We start from the raw sequence: 20,449 nt of genomic DNA on the forward strand, positions 1-20,449 counted from the left end.
ACTGGCAATGAATGATCGACTAGATGTACTGTTCTGCTCTTGGAAGATGACTACTAGCGATGCATGACAATTTGTCACTCCTGTACCATTGCAATAAAACAGTTTAACCTAAGGAGACAGTCTGAGTTTATATCTTGAAATAAAATGGCCCTTAGTTAACAATTTTAAAATAGTGACGTCGCCAGAAGTCATCTTCTTAGAACATGACAGGGCATCTTCGTACTTTACTGTTTCTAAACACGTATAATTGAGTGTGGCAATTTAGTGCAATCTGTAGAGGAGATATTATAAGAATGCTTTGAATTTGAATTTGTTTCGAATAGTTCTGGTGTAAAATCATTGTTTACAGTACGTTCATTTGAGTCTGTTTACGTGAATAGGCGTTTAGCCGCGGCTTCAATGAACCAACAGCGTGAATCACTGATACAAATCTCACTTGGGCGAATCGGTTGTTACGAGGATCAGATAAAAGTCATTCACACGATTTGTTTACATCGTCATCCGTCGATTCCGTTGGGCGTCACGTACTCGGCACGCGTCGCGTTTATACAACCGAGTAATACCTTCTTCTACGAGATACACGATTTATCTTTGGCTCAAATCGCCTGCTAAAAGTGCAGTGTAGCAGTTGATCGATACACCATTTGCGAATCAATTTATTAAATGAGAGTCGAGGACATTTAGTTTTGCTGCAACTTTAAACTTGCGTAAGAATGAACAAACCTTTTTTTGTTAAGAACAATTCTCTAATTCGAAGAATGAATCAGTGACTACCGAAGACTCCAGGAACCGTGGTCGATACGTCGAAATTAAATAAATAAATCATTTGAAAGCTTTGTCAGTTGAACTTTGTATTCTGAGCTTCGTAAGAAGATGAAAACGCTGTGTAAAAAATTATGTCCAACCTACTCCAGCCTACCAGCACTAAAAATACACGAGCCTCCGAGTGAAAAGCTCGTGGCAAACGAAAACCATAATGGCGATCACGTGCGCAACATTCATCAACGTCGAGTCCTTCAAAGGACCAAAGGACCTGCTCTATCTCTGCCTTCTCCCCGAGGCCTCCGCTCATCTCTCGGCGGATGCACCGCTACTCCGATCGACACGTGACTGGATAATTGTCTCCATTGATGGCCAGCAATCGATAAAGATTGAAAAATCCATCGAGCAGGTTGCAGGACACGAATCGCGACAGCAGGTGGACGTTTCATGATGATCTCAACGATCGACCCTGCATTGTCCGTCCAATCATCGACGTTACAATGACTTGGCGAAAACTTATAGAGACACGGTTACATTTAGGTATTCTGTACGTCTCAGATGTCCTCTTATTATTATTATTATTATTATTATTATTATTATTATTATTATTATTATTATTATTTTAACCTCGACATAAGGTGCTATACAAGATTCACAAGGTTGGTACTGTAACATAACAAAATGAATTAAATATTCATATTCAAATTAAAATTATTAGTAAACTGTGGATGTTTATGCATTTATGACAAGAGAAAATCTGGAAAAGTATACAAAATATCAATAATAAAATACACGTTACATTACATATAGAAGGTAAAACATACTCGCTTCCTTATCTACGTGTGTATAAGTATGAATATAAACAGTATAGTTATAAATAGACTGCAGCAAGTTCGTCAAGTTTTTATTTTGCATAAAGATTCGCAGTCTAGTTTGAAATGAATCAACACAAAGGCACAGAATTAATTTCTACCCCCAATATAGGATGAAAGAATTTCATTAAGTGAAATAACAGAATTGTACAACGCAAGCCGCTTTTTATTAGTATTAGCCTGGTTCCTCGTCAAAGTCTCATTCGTCTCGAAACACGAAAGTACGAGAAGCCACGATCTAACCGAATTAACAGGACGCGCATAAACGTTAACGGCAGAATTTTTGACAATAATCGTTTCGCTGAATGCCCCCCCTCTGTTGGTCTTAATTATTCCAACGACGGTGAAACACAGTAATTAAGGGAACGTCCGAGTTTCCCCGAGGGATAGCGCAGTAGGATGAAATCCAGATCATTCCCTCCAACCCCAAGGGATATGGAATCCCACGGCCAAGAAGCCTCGCGCCAATTTTGCGATCGTATCAAGAATACGCGGGACAGATTCGAAATTGATAATAAACAGTCCCTCTCGGTTGGGGTAGATCGTTATCCAGGATACTCGTGGAAGTACCAAGCGAATTTTGGCAAATTGTTTTGCCACAGAATCCTCGTGAACGATACTTTACCCTTTACTTCTACTCGAAGATGGCTATTCGTCAATGGAGTACAATATTTTGTAAATTTGCTTGTCGAATTCTATTTGCACACGAGCTTTGCAACGATAATGGACGAAAGATTGTACTTCCATTTACTATCAATATTTATTTTTAATTTTCAAAACTCATGAGAGTGCCCGAATGGTCTAATAACGAAACCAAGTGGAAGTCTATACTTACTATCCACACTTATTTATAATTCCTCGGACTCCAGAAAGATGCTCCAATAGAATCTAACAACAAAACCAAGAAGTCTTGACTTACTTATTTTTTAATTCCCAAAACTGCAAAAAAATGTTCGAATGTTCTAATAACAAAAGCAAGTGCAAGTCCTCGCTTACTACTTACACTTATTTATAATTCTCCTATACTTATAAAATCCAGAAAAAATGTTTGAATAACCCAGTGACAAAAGCAAGTAAAAGTCGTCGCTTTGAAACGCGATGTAAAGTTCGTACGTGTCGAAAGAAGGTAGAAACTCGACCAAGTCGAGCTGCGATTCGTTCCAACGCGCAAGGTGGAGTTTGTCCTTAAATCCGAACTACGGTTGGCGAGTTTTCCAAGTAGGCTGGAGGATTGGGCAACGGTACCCGCGTATTATGCCTCTTCATCGCTTGGCAGGTTGAGTAATCAAGCGTAATGCTTTCGTGTTTCGGGCACGCTCTATTTGCACCACGCATGATAGCCAACGCTAATAACGTCCCATGAGGACCTAATGTCGAGCCTCGCTCCGCTCGTAATCCAAACTGTGCGTTGCACGCTCTTCGTTTCCTTTCTGGACGTATTTCTGGCTCTCGTCGACAGTTACGACTGTTAAATAATTTTTATCCCTTCCCGTTTCTCCTCTTTAAAGCGGATGGATCCACGATTCCCATCTATTCCGTCGAAAAGAAATTATTCCTTGGTTATCTGCACGTTCAATTACTCCGACCTCTTGGGGGACGAATTTTAAATCGATCATTTTCTTGCTTTAATCCAATACACGTAAACCAACGCAATCTTTATCTGTAAATCGATTTTAACGTACAAATATGCTGTCTGATTTCAGTATCGTATAATTTTTTCATCCCCAAAAGGTAAATGTTTTCGCGAGAAGACTTTCAATTAGTAATTAATATTTATAATCAGGGTTTATTTTTTAATGCAATGGGAGAAGTTTAAATTACATACATTTCTACCGGGAGTTTGTTAAGAGATAATCTCAAACGTTATTTCACGTTATTTTGACGAATTGCGATCGCTGCTTTCAGTTTTTACCTATTACAACGAAACATAATAACGCGACTAATTAGCAGGCTGTAATTAATCGACGCAATTTCACAAGGGAACACAGATAGTCTCCTTCGACGAGAGCAGAAGCCTGCATAATTGAGCGAACGGTCTCAGCCAGGTCCTATGTTGCTCCAGGGTGCATCGTTAAACTTAACCTTCAAGGTATACTCCCGTTAAGTTCATACGCTGTCGCTTTTATGGCATCCCGTCGATTCTATGTGCCCATTAACAACGTTAGAAATTATTCTGTTTCACGTGGGATGAACTTCGGTGGAAACTCCCTCTACCAGAAGGGATCCTCGCAACCATACGTACAGATTCGTACAGAACACTCGTAATTAACTCCAGAACTCTACAAATAAACTCACGAAACCTAAGTATAAATATCGACATGTTAAGTTTTTGTGGAATCCATTTTAACAAATTGGTCGCCCAAGAATGACAGGACTTTCTATTAGGGAACCAAGAAAATTAATTGCGAAAATGAGACGGCATCGAACAAAATCTGAATAGGATTCGTGAATTTGGAGACGGTAAAAAATAGAGAAACGCTAAATTATCCGATCTTCGACAACGTCCAGACAACATTTTAATTATGTAGAAATTTTCGCACGGTTCAACCTGGCAGCCATTTATTTGTAGAACAAACATCATATTGTTTGATGTATCGTAACCTCCCCTAACGACGTGATTCCAAAAATTGTTTCCATTGATATTCTTCACCTGGCTCCCCGAACCCGTGATCCGAAACCTAAATGCGACGTTCGCATGTTTAGGTCATCCGTCCACGAAATAATATCTCTTCCAGAACATCGTCGCGCGTGTCAGACGTCATCGGTGCCGCTCCAGTGTTCGCCATAAATCATAAATTACGGTTCATTATTATAATTACACGTGGTAGCCTCCTATCGGATAGCTGGCGATCAATCTACGCGTAATACCACTCTTTAACGCGTTGCATAAATAAACAGGAACGGACGGGTGATCGCGTGACTTTCACGAGGCTTCTAGTTTGTACAAAAAGCGAATAATTCGCACGCGGTGGGTGTAATTTGGCGGGGAACATCAGATACAGTTATCTGTTTGGTGGGATTCTTTCTTTTTTTTGCCCTGTGGACAATTACGTTCTATGGTCAAGAGGGTTGATTTATCGGTCGTGAGTGCTCAGCTGTTTGGAGCGATTGCCGATGGTTGGACTGCGTATGTTTGTGCAAATTTTATTGAATTTTACTTTCCATGTTTTTTTTTTTTCATTACTTTTATACAGTCACTCTTGATTCACGCTCTTGTCGAATCGGTGGTCTAGAGATAGCGAACAATATGAAGAGCAATTCTATATATATTTATTTATTGTCGCATCAGGTTGTACATTTTCGACACTTATACGCGTATGCGAGTCGCGATGTAACTAAAATAAATACGGAATGACTTGTGGTTAGAATAACTAATCCATACATCTAACAATGATTATAAATACTATTTAGCATTAAACGTATATTTTAAAAGATTGTAGTGCCTTGTTAACTCTCGTTTAAATTTCTTTCGATATTTTCGTCTTTTTCTTGTCATTTATATGTACAATATATAAATGAATAAAAGAGCTTGTAACTTATACGTCCTTAAGTCTTACTACTTCTCTACTCGCTTAGACTGCTTTCTCGTTATCAAGAAAAAAGAAACTATCGCGCGTTTCTCACCTAAAATTTCACCCAATTCTGTTTCTACTCGACAAGAACGCATTTCCGCAAAGCACACCATCGTTCACGATAAGCTGTTCACCCCAACAACCGTACATTCGTAAGCTCGCAAAAGTCACGGGCATCTCTCGTCTCCTAGATTCTAATCAAGGGCTGCGTGTACCTATTAGCGACAGTCATTGTGCGTGGGTGTACCGTGAATACAACCGAGGGTGAAGCAAGCGAGCTCCCCTCGGCGTCGTAACGCTCCGACGAAAAGCAGAGGGGCTGACTTACTACCCAGCACAGAACGTCACTTGTCACGTCCGATTATGCGTGATTCCCTTATTTCCAGGTTCCAGATACCGGTATCCGCGTACGAATGCCTCCCCGTGTTTTGTGCGAATACCAGACACCCTTCCGCCCCCTTTCTCATCCACTACTTCTAAGCTCGATGTAGAGCAGTGGTTCTTGAAACGTGGTCTAGCCCCTTGGCGGTCGAGTGGAGGTCGCGAAGCTTGTTTTTTCGTGGCAACTTGGATCACAGAAGACTCTTGGACCGTAGAAATCTACCGTTGGAACGCGAGAAAAATGAACTTTTGAGTCCAAGAGCGTTTCGAAGGAATTCTAGGATTTTGTGTTTCGATATCAAGACGTGGTAGCTTTGGTCAACTCCAGAAATTCACTGCTGGTACACGAGCAGAATGAGCATTCGGTTTTAGAGAGTTTCACAGAAGGGACTCCAGGATCTCGTGTTTTAATATGTGGTGAACACCTGAACATCATATTTTCATGTTTAATTATATTCGTGTGTACTGTTAGTCGAGATGAATTAATAATTTAAATTGATTTTAATAATGCAGGACTACAAACGCGGACGTGTATACCTACGTAGACGTTCTTAGAACTTTGTGAAACGTTATGAGCCAAGTGAAACGCTCGGTTTGTTTTTAATAAGCCTGCCGCGACTCGAACCACGAGCAGATTCGTTCTTCTGCCGCGTCAACGGTATACATCGAGCCTAGGCTAAGAACCACTGTAGCTTTCGACTATCCGAACGCGCTCGACTGCTGTTCCGCGTCTGGTGTGCTATTCTCTTTTTCTCTCGCTGCCTTTTCGAGGGGTGGCTCATTGTTTTCACGGAGAGCCGAGAGGAATAACGGAGTGAAATTTTTTTAGCCGACGATCAAGAATAGAGGCGAGCCGCGTTACCATTTTAACGCGGCCGTTTAATGGAAACGTAGCCGCGTGACGAAATTAAAAATCCTAAACTACCAGCTCCGGGACCGCGGCATTAATACTGGGAAAAAATTGCGGAGAGCGCGAAGCAAAATACTCGATGCATTAATTACAAAAATCGTTTAAGAGTATTAGTGACAATAACTATTGGTTCGATAGTAGAAATTCCGCCCTTCAACTTGGTTTTCGTTAGAATCGAATCGGACCATTCCGCGCTGAGTTACGGCACTTTAAAGTTACGTTCGTTTATATAAACAAATAATTGTTTAAGAGTATTTAACAATTATGATAATTATCTGTCAAATAGGAGATATTCCGCCCTTTTAATTTGGTTTTTGTTAGAATCAAATCGCACGATTCCATGCCGAGATTTTACATTTCAAAGTTTCCTACTTTAATAATAACGTGTAGGATTTTAAGAATGGATAGGCCATGCGTAAATTCCACGAAATCGTAGTAAACATAGTAGTAGGAATTCCTGGAAGGAAAACCCTTTTAAATTCTAAGAATCAGTAGTAAACATTGTAGTATTTCCTGAACGTAAAACCCCTCTGAGGTCTTTAAAAGGATGCAAATTTATCTATCGTACATTTCGAGCGATTTTGATGGAACTTGGTGTATAGGGGTTTTAGGGGTCGCTGATTCCAAATCTGAACTGAAAATTCAGAAATTCAAAATGGCGGATCCGACGTAGAGACACAAAATGCGAAAAGATGTTCGATTTGGATGAAACTTGGTATCCAGGGGTTTTCGAGGCTGCTGATTCCAAATCTGAACTGAAAATTCAGAAATTCAAAATGGCGGTAGAAAATTGACTCTAACGGGCGACAAATGTTTCGACTTTGAAATGGTTGGAGGCACGGAAAGGGAACCCTAGCTCAAGGGAGAATCCTTTCGACTAACGATCCCATCTCCCAGCCACGTCGAAGAAGCAACGCAAGGGCTGGCATAAAAACAGCCGCGAACCCTCCCCCAGGCTTCCAGAAGTTATCGGGCTACTTCCGAACGTTAAATGTTATATCCACCGGCTATCTTCCAGATCGTGCATCTGTCGCGCGTTTCGGTGAATCACTCCGTTCACGGACGGTGGGCGCTTGCTCTACATTATGGCTTCCATAGTCCACGGGTGTTCCGGGATATTGCGTTCCCGTTATAGACTCTGCTCGATGGTCAGCTGCGGAAGCGCTCGTGCCACGGACGAAACCATAAGGCCCGCAATTACGGGCTTTGCGGTCGCCCCCGCGATGATTTGTTAGAACGATCCGCGTAATTAACGGGATGACTTTCAACTCCGTCTCAGGTTTCTGACCGACGAAATCTTGCCGCGTGATTTTCACTTCGCCACGTCGTTAGCAGTGTCGTTACGAAACGGGTCGTTGTTTTCCGACTTCGACGCCAGTTTCATTCGGTGCTGGTAAATACGTTCCCGGTTTGAGCGGAGGCAACTGGTGAAATGGGAATTCTTTGTTTTGTTTTTTGTTTTTTTTTTTTTTGGTCTTTTGCGAAATCTTTATGTACCGATATTTCACTGTATTTAAGTGGCAGAAGTCAAGCAATATATTGGTTAGTTTGTACTGTAGAGTATGTAATTCGCAGACAGTGCAAATATTTAGTTTTCAGAGGCGCTATTCCGTAGCATGGAACTTATTTGATTTAGACTTTGGCCATACTTCTACGTTGTCAATATTGAATTCGTGGAATTCAATATAAACAAGAATGTTATAGTCTAGCTAACTGAAGGCTGTCAGAATACATATAAATAAATATACGAATAATAAAATAAATAAATAAATAAATAATAAAAAAATAAAATTAATACAAATGGAAGAGAGTGATAAAAATTATTGAAATCGACTTGTCCATGAGACAAGCATGGACGCAAAGGGAGAGGTGTCGTTTGACGCATCTTTTATGCTCCACTTCTTCGCGCTTTTTTCATCTCCGTTTCCTTTAATCATTTCAGATTGGTCTCTTGTTCGACTATGCACTTCGCGCCTCCTTTCTTCTTCGGTCTTTTGTGTCTTTAAGGCACGATATGCAATAGGACGAAAGCATCTGGACTGCACTCGTACATATTAATATCCTACTAAATCATAAATAATATAAGCAACACGAATAATTTCGAACGGAACAAGAATTTTACCAAAATTAATATCACTGTCCGACAATGAGACGCGAAAATGGCACGCGGAGAATCATCAATGGAAGCGATTCCCACGTTCCTCATATCGTTGTCTACCTTTCGAAATTACCATTTCGTCAACGAAAAAACATAGGGTTTCATTAAACGAAACCCAACGTGTCCCAACGTCTATTAAAAACGTGGAAAACAAAAGGACACGTAATATCCGTTTCGCCCTGTCCCGAAAAAAAAAAAGAATGACGCTCACGTGTAAAATATATTACGTATTCCATAGAAGAATATACCTCGCCATGTATGACTTCCAGTTTCTGGTCATTCATTTCTGCGTTTCGCGCGCATTGCGAGGTAGGCATTATCCAAAAACCGTTCTCCATATGTTCCGTAATGGGGTCTCCTCTAAAATATTAACGAAAAAGCAACATTTTTAATGGCATGCGTGGGGGACACCGACTGAACTTGATGATTTTTTCAATCTAAATATACAAACCAAAGCCAGAGGTTCGAATGCATGGAATATAAAAGGTTATTCAAAAGATGCTTTAGAATTTCGTCTTTTAATAACAAAATACGTTTGTCAGTTTAATCGTTATAATACAAATAAAATATATAGAATTCCAAGGATTTTGGAACACCCTCTATGAAAACGCACAAAATGCTATAACCCGTTTCTCCAAACTTTTGGATCTAATACGCTGTAGAATATAAAGGGTTATTCAAAAGATGCTTTAGAATTTCGTCTTTTAATAACAAAATACGTTTGTCAGTTTAATCGTTATAATATCAATAAAATATATAGAATCCCTTCGCCCTTCATAAATATACAACACGTTATAACCGATTTTTCCCAACTTTTGGACCTGATACACCGTGAAGAATGAAAAATCGGAGTTTTTCCAGGAATATACATCGATATATAAAACATCTCCGCCCGCGCAAAGGTTTTCGTTATTTATTCTAATTAACCGCGCCGATATTAATTCGTGTGTCGCCCAAACTGTTTACCAAAACTCGCCGCGGTGGCACGTACAGTCGACAATCGATACGGAGCACCGGGGTATCCCCGGAGGATCGCGATATGTATTTTCAGAAGCGGTCGAGCACACCCTCGTTTCAAAAGTTTTGTTTGCACGCGGTGCCTTTCATCGAGGATATTTACCGTTTGATCTTATTATTTCGTTCGTCTAAATTTAAACACTTCAACTAGCCCCTCCCCCATCGACGCCCCGTGTACCCGCGGCCACAAGCTTGATAATTGAATTGGCGAAGTTCGGCCGAACTTGGTCGGCGGGGCCTCCATTTTGGTTTCAATCTCTCTCTGTGACTTTTCCGCCGACTTACTTTCGCGTCGATCGTTTCGTGAAATTTCCATTTTCTGCGAGGATTCGTCGTTTATTATTCAGGTATTTATTTAAAGCGGAGTTGTTGAAAAAATTTCTTAAGGACATGTGTACATAGACATACACGCAAGATTCTAATTGTATCCACGGAATTCAGTGTTACATATGCTATTATTCATGTACTGTAATAGATTGTTACATATTTTTTATGAACAATTCAAAGGCATATTTGAATTTTGCTCAACACAAAATCTTTCCACCTTTTAAGGGATGTATTCATGTTATTTGTTTTTAACCATTCCGATGTATTCAGATCTGTACCACCTACCAAAAATGGACGTGCACTTTTCAGACGACCCAATATTTATTTTAATAGGAGCACAAGCGACGATGAACCGAAGAAATAAATTTACTAAAGACATGTATATGTGTGCATATAGATAGGTAAATATATGCAGTAATAAGTGATTGTTTATTTTATACATTTCAGACTTGATGAGTCAGGAACGAATGTTTGCTAAAACAGGAAAGAAGGAAACAAGGTACAATGGTAAATTACCACTAGGTGCCAAATCAATCAATGGCTTCAATTGCGATATGTCGACATACAATTGCTGCTACCCGAGGAGCTTCCTGCAGATCCTCGTAACCTCTATTAACGCATTGATGGTCACGTCACCCATATATCGGTGACAGTGCTTTTCATTGAAAAACGAATACTATTCATTCTGAAAGTTAAATGTCATGGAAAATGAATTTAAATGAAATACTTGAATTTTGATGAAGTGACAAAACTAAATACCAAAATAAATGTTTCATTACGCAGCTTCCAATAGTCTGTAAACAAAATTTACACAAGGTAGACGTTTTCAAGAGTTTCAGTCTGGCAGTGAACGTGTTAAGATCACTCAACTCTTGCTCCCCTAATATCAACAAAGACAAATTATTATCTCGTCAAACAAGTGGATCATCAAATGAATCCAATAGTAAGCCTGAAATAATCCTCGTACCATCGAAGACATCGCACCGTTTATCCAAAAAGAACATCGACGGTCGAAAGTCTTCCCTGACTCACCTAATCGTGACCGATTCCATTAGCCTCGTCTAATTTCTATCGATCGCCGTATCGGTTACTAAGCGGCGCTCGTCGACGACGAAAATCCGCTCAGGCATTCCGCAGCGTGTCCTCAGACGAATCGAGCGAGGAAAAGCGAGTTAAGCCCTAGAGGAGCAAACCGATTCGTTAACCGCGTTACAGGCACGCCGGTATAAGCCAAACCCAAACATTGACATGTTCAATCATTTCGATCTCTCCACCTACCGTCGACTAGGCTGCGGAACCCCCGCGCGAGGACGAGAGAGAAACGAGGTAAAAGGGGGATGGTGAAACGGCGCGTTAGCGTTCGCCATCTGGCCTCGTGAAGGGACCGAGCCACCGCCAAGGGGTAGAAATTGAAATGAAAACAGGAGCGTCTACCCTCGACTTGTCTACGGTGCTCTCGTCAATGAGGGCTATTAGGGGACGATATGTTTTCCTTTCTTTCACAGATTTCCACGCGATACGCTGACTTTCGACTCGTCAACGAAAACCGAGTCGACTGGTTCGGATTGATTCTGGATCGATTTAGGGAGGTGATGTATATCGAGATCGAGAAGAGGAACGAGGGCTTGGTACAGGAGAAGCTTGTGAATTAAAAATAAGGACATAAAGAATACTATTCAAAGGATATAATTTTCTGTTATGTTTTCATTTTATTAAGCTACACTTTAATTTTATATATAGGGTCAGTCCCATAAGTATTCGTACTCTGTATATTTATCGAAGCTTGTTTAAATTAAGAGGTTTCCAAAGAAATTCTTCATTATAAGCATACGCATATGAGTGAATTAGCAAAGAGAATATTATATTCGGTAGCTTTAAACTCTTGCTTCCAGCAGTGACGTAAAGGCACTCGAATCTCAAAATTTTGTCGTGATTTTACTGAAACGAAAATAAATTAAACGATCAATGAATTAACGTAGCTAATAATTAAATATAAAAGGTGCACAAACTGCGAGAACGTAAAACACGTGCGAACTTTTGCTTCGCCCTAATATAAGGGAAATCGAATTTTAAAGAAGCATTCCAAGAGAAAGAATAGCGAAAAATTTACAGTTGTACGCGAATGGTTTCCCGTGTTTGTTTCTTGTTCGAACGCGTTTGAATATGGATTGCAAAAGGCATAGAGAAGCGAAACAGAGGATGCGGATGTACTCGCGTGGCCATTAACGGAAAAACGGATCTTCACGGACGATTACGCGGTGGAGCATGGGAACTGGGCTACTGGACGTCCCGATTCGCCCATAAATCTACCTGTAATTTGCGATGCATGCCACGGACGCCCGTGAGCCATTCCTCTGGAAACGTACGCATTCGGTGTCGTTCGCGCGTGGGTGCGGCGACGACGTGTATTGTCGCGCAAAACTGTTTTTTGCCCACAATAGTCTCTAACAAAACCGTGATGGATCGCTGCTTCTCTATTATGGTCGCTGTAGTGCGTCCTGCTGGCCATTTATAAAAATCCTGTTCGATCTAAACGAAAAACCTCTTCGATGGAAACTATCAGGAATCGAAATCGCGAATTCGAAAAGAGCTCGAGTTATTATCAATATCACAGTAATTAAAATCTCGCGAACACCTGATCCATCGTCAATCACGATCGCTGAGCGACCGAGCACGCGTTTGGTTTCTATTCGCGTACGCACCAAGCCCCGTGGGCCTTTCATTTATTCTCCATGCGAATTTCTCGAGCTTCCACTCGTTGCTACGTTCATAATCCAAAGAGGATTATTCGAGTGCTCGTTGAACGGTGGGTTATTTTGCACCGGCGTAAGGCAGGAACGGCGTATCTGTGGCAACGGTTAAATGAATGGAAATAAATTGATAACGGAGGGTCGACGAACGTGTGCCAGAAGAAGACGATGGCCTTTGACTTTCGAATAATTAAATTTAAGCTATTTAAGGCGTTGGGGAAACGTCCTTCGCAACTGTTCCGCGACGAACTTCTTAGCGAAGGAATTTTACTCGACACGTGTCATCGAACACTCGCTTTAACCTTTTCGGTGCTCTGCGCGAGTATACTCGTCAAATTATTTTGTTCTTGTAGTGCTCTGCTACGAGTTAAATCGCACGAACTTATTGTTAATGAGTTAATGAGTTAGTGAGTCTTGAGCTCTTTCCTATTTAAAAAGCTCATGCGATTGAACTCGTAGCAGAGCACGACGAGAACAAAATAATTTGTACGTAGGTGACAGTGCATCTCGCTGAGGAACTAAAGAAATCAATTCTAAAAGCCAAGCATCAAACGGAATGAATAAAATCCATGAATTTCGATGAGGTTACAAAAATAGATACCACGATAAATGTTTGATTACGTAGTCTCCGATAGTCGAAATAATATTTGAGCCCATAGTTATAAAAGTGGTCTAAGTCAAAATTAAGAAAAAAAAAAAAGAAATGAGTTTATTATTTATTTCACACCACATTATTTTAAATTAAATTAATTCAATGTAATTTCTTTTTCAAGAAATGTATGACTTAGACTACTTTCGTAATTATGGGCACATTTAATCCTAGCAGAAATTGATGTTATTTGTCTGGCAGTCAACGTGTCAAAACATCGTGTAAGTAAGGTCGATCTGAGAAAGATTTGTTCCCGTTCGTAAGACAAATGAAAATCGGCGGGTGAAAGAGTTAACCCAGTGAAATTTGTGACGCGTCCAAGAATATGCTCGTCACACCGACAGATACGAGCTCGTTTCTCATGGCACGAGCTAGAACCAGACCATCGATCATTTGGGCGGAAAAAGGAAACGCCCATGGCTTTACCGCGGAGCGAAACGCTCCGAAGAGGCGTTAAACGCGACAAAACCATGACATCCGGTAGACACGGGTCGACACGTGACCTGTTCAATCCTCTTAAGCCAAGTACTCGACGAAGATAGCCAAAACGTCGCTGGGAGCGTTGCTCGGACGCTAAGGCGCTTTGTCCGCTGCTTTTTCTGCCACTTTGTTACAATACTATTTAATCTCCACGTTTGACGACTATAATTATCGCCCGGGGCCGTTAGTACCATTTCTGCCGTGCCTTCGGGCTGATTTCCGTCAGAGGGTGTCTCTGTTTGTTGCTTGCTGTGTATCGGTTCCCAAAAGGGTTGCAAATGAAATTTGAAAAACCCTGTCAAAGGTAGAGATCGTGACAGTGGAATAATTATTAAACTATCGAGCGTACGAAACCTTCTATGTACATTGTACATTGTTTTAGGAATTCAATTTTCCTGGAAACCGATTACTACACTGCGGATCTTTATGCAAAATAAAATCTTCGCGAACGTTCCTACAAGAATTAAACCTACTTTCAGTCTTTTTTATATTCTTGCATATTGCTCGCATTTTGTAGGTCCTTGTACATTCAAATTTCCTATAAATGCATAATGATCCGCAGTCCACCGATTACTATTCCCTCGGGAGTTTCGTTTCGCTCTCTGTAATAACACCAGCGAAATAGAATCGCCGCAGAGATGAATGACGAGGAGTCAATTTGTTCTTTCCGCACTGAAAACCGTAAAAGACAAATCCAAATCAGCGTCAGACGACACTCGACAACAAGCAAGTACTTAACATTTTTTCTGAGAACTCCTTACATTTCACCTCCATTTCATTCTACTCTGAATCATCTTGAAACCAACTTATAAAAGTCTAAATTTCCCTCTCCTTCCAGGAAACCGTAGTTCTCGCCGAAAATTAGCGTCAGCCGGTGCTCGGAATAAACCTAGACAGTAATTTGAATTTTCTCTAGAAACTTCTTACCTTTCACTCGCATTTCATTCCGCTCTCGATCATTTTAAAACCAACTCATAAAAATCTAAATTTCCCTTCTCTCGTTAAAAAAAAAAACCGCAGGACTGGCTGAAAGTTAGCGTCAGACGATCCTCGAGAGCGGGGAAAACGTGGAAACGAGTTTGCTGAAGATTCACCGGCATTACAATGAAACTATTCCGGTCGGACGAATAGCGCGGAGTGTTTCGTCCTGTACGATGGAGTCCCCAGGACTCGCGGAACTCGCTTGTTAGTTTCCCTCTTTCTGTTCCGTGTTTCAGCTTGTTCGTGCACGCGAGGAGACTCGAGCGAGACGGTTACGTAGTCGGACGGATAGATGGACAAATGGAAAGAGAAATAAAGCGGCCACACAATTATCTTAATGGAGTTGTGGACACCGGTGGGCATTATCGATTCGCTGGGCAGACGTCGCGACGCTACTGCCCTGCCGTGTAATTCTTCTACGACGGAAGACTCAGAAAAACGTCGTTCGAGGGTGGTTGGGAAATTGTATGCCGGTAGATTCAATTAGGCTTCAAGTGGAGGAGGTCGAAATAATTCGCTCGAGTTTGGAGAGCTTCGATGTCTCAATCAACTGAAGAGATACACAAGTAGGTGAATCTTTTGCGTGTTCTTCCAACGACTTTTCTGTTGAGAAATAATTATAGATACATTTTTATTGAAATCATTTTTCGTTATTATATCCTCTGTCAACGATGCCTGACGACTTAACGAATTAATTAGATATATAACCAGTAATAGATTCAACTGATGTACTCAATCAACGTGCTAAGTTAAAAGTATGAAATAATTTCTATTTCCTTTATATTAAATTATATTGAAAACTTACTTCTCACCAGAAAAATCATTCTAATACGTTACATACTTATCTTATTACGTTATGTATTTCACGAACAGTCAATACCATAAATATTCTTCCTTACTACGTGTATTGATGAAGTCTGACTAAATTAAATGATAGTTTCGATATTACCGAATGAATTTTTTATTATATTTATGTACATATATATATATTTTTATAATAAAAAATTCATTCGGTAATATCGAAACTATCATTTCATTTAGTTATTATATATATATGAACAAGCTTATACATGTATATATTTATACAGACTACTTCTTTATCGTAAAATAATTTAATATTACAAAATCAACGATAAAATGAAGCTAGAGAGCTGTATCTGTGTTTTAATGATTATTTTGCTGAAAACGAGCAAGTGTCGGTGACTTATAGACGGTGATGCACGCATCAACATATTTATACAAACGTACACTTGGAAACATCAAACCCACCATTCGATTTAAACAAATTTCTTCAATAGACGTAGAGGAGTGGCGATATATATGGAACTGACCGTGTGTATGTTTTAATATGTATTTACATAAGCAAATGCTCGCGCCAACAAGTGAACTGCAACTCGTTTCTTGGTTTGTCAATTATTACTCCATTATCCCTCGGTGGAGGGTGTTGCACGGGACCAGGGTTCTCTCAGGTTGGATCAGAAATGGCTCACGAAACGTCGGAATGAACAATCCACTCATCAGACCCGGCACGTGAGGCACACGTGCCAGGAGCGTGTCGGGGCAACTGGTGCCCCGTCGCTTCTGGCACCATGTGCGCCCGATGAATATGCACGCGTTCCCTCGCGCACGTTTCCTTTCTCCTACCTAAGATCGTAGGTGCTACGCTTTTGTCGCTGTCGCGACTTACGCGTCTCTACGCAAATAACTTCTGTGTGCCTCGACTTTGAAACAGTGGCACACGACGTTTTTTGTTAGCCGGGGGCCAAATAAAATGGAGCGACGGTTAGCGTGAGCCGAGTTTCGAGTGTATTAGTGGAAATAAAAAGGAGTAAAGGAAGAAAACACTGTGTAACACTTCAATTATTGTCCTGTCACTGTTTAGAGAAAGATTTTCTACATTAATTCGTTTATTAACCACTTAAGCTACGATTTAAGCACCAACAGTATTATTGTTATAGATTATTATACTGTTAATAAAGATATTAAATCTGTTTGTGGCACCATTGCAAGTAATAACAACACATCCTGCATACTGTTGAAAGGTATATTAAAGTTTCTGGTCCCATCACCGCCAAAAATTAAGCAATGCGAGTACCAATACAACAATCAACAACACATTAATTCCAGGATCTTCGCAATGAAACTAAAAAGCCACGTAAAGTTTACTTTACCCTCCATTAATATATTATTCAACACATCCTGCATACTGTTGAAAGGTATATTAAAGTTTCTGGTCCCATCACCCTAAAAAATTAAGCGCTGCTACAATTACAGCAACAATATACAGCAACCAACAACGTGAACTCCACTAAAGCTTATAAATACAATCTTTGCGTAAAGTATTAAGAATCGATCGCGGAGTCATCGAGTAAAATGTCTTTGATGTTCCCATAAAACGTTTCAAAGCGTCGCGCAGGAAGGAGGGGGCCAATGAGAGCCCGCATATTCGATGGAAGCTGCGCCACTCGGCTTTGAAACTTTTCGAGGATACCCTGGGTGGATGATAAACAACTCGAAAGACAACTCGTAATCGCACGTAACAACGTCATTGTGGATCGAGTGCGACCAACTGCCGAGCCTGACACTACGTCCTCGACGACATATGGGACAGAGTCGATGATCTTGTACTTAATGTCTCGGTACCCCTGCAGCATCGGGCTCGATGACCACTTCCAAAGGGCAAGGGTCAGCCCTCGTCGAGGATCTTCGGTTGCTTTCGATAAATGATCCTACCGTAGCCGACGAGGGTACGATTTTTTTTAGGGAAATTCGAAAACACTTTGCGCGTACGAATTCGTATTAAAATGCTCGAATAAATGTTTCGATTGTTTTTATAAATACAAGCTTACTAGGTGGAGGATGATTGTCATCCGATTAGACGTAGGACGACGACGGTGGTGTGGATGAATGTGAGGATATTGTCACGTGTGGATCGCGAGATGGGAGAGAATTTGGAAAAAAAAAAATAAATATCAAATAAAAAAAGACTCACGTTCTTCCTTGATCGGAAAACAGCTTGGTGTTTCAATCTTCCGTTCTAAAACAAAAGGAAAAGAATAAACTAATTAAGTCGGTTAAAGCAAACCGTGTGTACAACTTAAATACAATAAAGTATAATAGAAGTTTGTAACGTTAATAAAGAAGAGTTGTGAAGGAGACGCGTGAGCGCTGGTAGGGAATAAAATTAATTTAAACAAAGAGAAACTCTGATTAACTCCGGGGTGTTTTTACTATCTCGAGGTTTCATCGCGAGGATTTAGACATGTCGGGGACAATGTGGTGTCTTATCGTGGCAACCACCGTAACGTTTTTATAGAACATCGTGTCAGCTGTGCTTCAACTTGATGGCACTTTTCTCGCAACGCGATCGTAAATAATTTACCTGGGAAACGAGCACGCTCGTCGTGGACCTACCTGTGCAATATCCTCATTCATAGCCTGGATAGATTTAGACGTACACTTCGATAGCCAAATCGACAGTGATCAATCGTAATCTTATTTAACGTTAAACAAATGTGGTCCAAGCAAGCAAATATTAGGCGTCTACATTAAACTTTCTAAAAAATGAATATACCGAATACAACGTAGAATATTTATGGCTGTAATTGATAATAATTCGCATTAGGGTTCATTTGAAAGCTGCAAAGAAAAGTGGTTATTACATTGTTTCGTTCAAAAAATTCCAGTAGTGTGGTGCGACTACTTTTTCTAAATAAAAATTGCCAGAAGTACTGTTCGAGACAGGTACTTTCAACATGCGTATCAAACATTTATATTAAACATTCAGAATTGCAGGAAATAATTATTATTTTAACCCCTTATTTTGTCTGCAAACAACTTGCTGCTGCCAACTGCCATCCATAACGTTCATTAGTTATCACAGAGTTATTACGTAATTAATACATACAGTCAGTCCCATAAATATTCACCTTTTATGTCTATTAAAGTAATCTGTCTAAATGATATGATAGGTTTGATATTTTCAAATAAATGTTTCATTATAAATATCCATAAAGTATATATTAGGTTATCCCAAAAGTTTCTTTCGTTTTATTAATAAGTAATACATACACAATATTTTATGTCTAACGTTACATTATTGAATTGTGTACGATTCATTTTGCTCCATTACTGTTACAACATCAACATCTAAGAAGTTGGATTGTCTATTTATATAAACACTACCGCGCAAAATAATTGACTGCAAATTACGAAAGTAACTTTCGGGACAACCTAACATTTGAAAATATCCAACCTGTCACTTGATTTAATTATTTATAAGACTTTATTATTTGGTAAAATGTCGATACATCGCGTGACCTGAAGTATACACGAGCCCATAGAAGGTTAGCTTGAAAACCCTCGTTAAGGGTTCGTCGATCGTCGTTGCGTAACTACGAATGTCGTAACAATCGCCAGCAGAAAACATTCTTTTATCGCGCGTAATCGCGAGTGCGGTTTAAACGGCGTTTAGTTCCCATCAAGGGCCACTTAATCTCTGATCGCGTAAACTCGGTTAACAATGGGGCACGCGTGCCCGAAGAGGAGGGCACACGTGATTACGCCCGCCGAAACATTATCGAGGAGTCACGTGGCGTTGGAAAAACGGGCACAACATCCGCACGGGTCGAAAAACCGAACCGCAAACCCGAAAAGGATCCACGAGCACCGCCTACAAGGAAAACAACCCCGAGTCACGCGTTCCCACAGTATACAGGCAACGCGAAACCAGCTTCGAACCCCCTCGAGTTTTCGCCGGAACGTTTCGTATTACACGCTATTTCGCTGGTACGTATCGCTGTTGCGGTTCGATGTTTGCGGAGGATCGAGATCGAATCGTTTCGAGTGCCTCGTGTCGAGATTTTTACGCCCTTCTTCGTTTTTCTCGCGCGATGGTAGAAACGATTGTTTCCAAGTGGCACTAAAAGGCTGTGATAAATATATACAATTATTGATCCTCTCCTTTTCCTCGTTTCTCCTTTTTCTTATATATATAGAAATTCCTCCTCGATGAGTAATTTTAAAACGAAGTAATTACACAGTGTCCCAACTTCTTTCTATGTAGTTGGTCTCCGTTGTTTGTCACCTTGAGTAAAAAGCACCCGAAGGCTATGAAAAATATATAAACATAACGATCCTCCCTTTTCCTCATTTCTCTCTTTTTTCTTCTGTTACATAAATCACGAGCAACTCCGCTGAAATATTATTGCGAAATTCGTCTCCACGGTCCGGCGTATTTATATTTAACGTCTTAACAAACAGTATGCCAGACGAAATTCTTAATCTTATCGAGCATCAGCCTCTTCAGGCTTTCGCTGGAATCGATGACGTTGTATGTAACAGCGATTATCTAAGCTATCGGCAAAGGAGGTCGATTCTTGTCGCTGTGCGTTATCAGTACAACAAATTTCGTGTTCTATAATTACAGCATTCGCGCATTTATCGTTATTTCGTCGTGCAGTAAAAGAAAGCGTTACCCGCGTCGGTAAATACACAGAAGTTTATATACAAAGGCGAAAAACGTGTATCTTCGAGTAAACCGAAATTCAATTACGTTAATTGCTTATACACCACCGGTAGGACGTATCAG

General features: G+C 40.4%; 1 protein-coding gene across 2 annotated transcripts in view; it reads right to left on the reverse strand.

Moving 5' to 3' along the window:
- Positions 1–20,449, reverse strand: part of LOC128895695 (LIM/homeobox protein Lhx3) — a 61,423-nt gene that overhangs the window by 29,833 nt on the left and 11,141 nt on the right. The window contains exon 2 of one of the 2 annotated variants that reach the window (XM_054158520.1): positions 17,852–17,896. The exons of the other annotated variant lie outside the window; for it this stretch is intronic. Within the exon in view, the coding sequence (XP_054014495.1) occupies positions 17,852–17,896 (45 nt within the window). The remainder of the gene's footprint in view (positions 1–17,851; positions 17,897–20,449) is intronic. 2 annotated transcript variants of the gene reach the window in all.

Source organism: Hylaeus anthracinus, unplaced genomic scaffold (assembly GCF_026225885.1).
Source record: "Hylaeus anthracinus isolate JK02 unplaced genomic scaffold, UHH_iyHylAnth1.0_haploid 5, whole genome shotgun sequence".
Classification (NCBI taxonomy): Eukaryota; Metazoa; Arthropoda; class Insecta; order Hymenoptera; family Colletidae; genus Hylaeus; species Hylaeus anthracinus.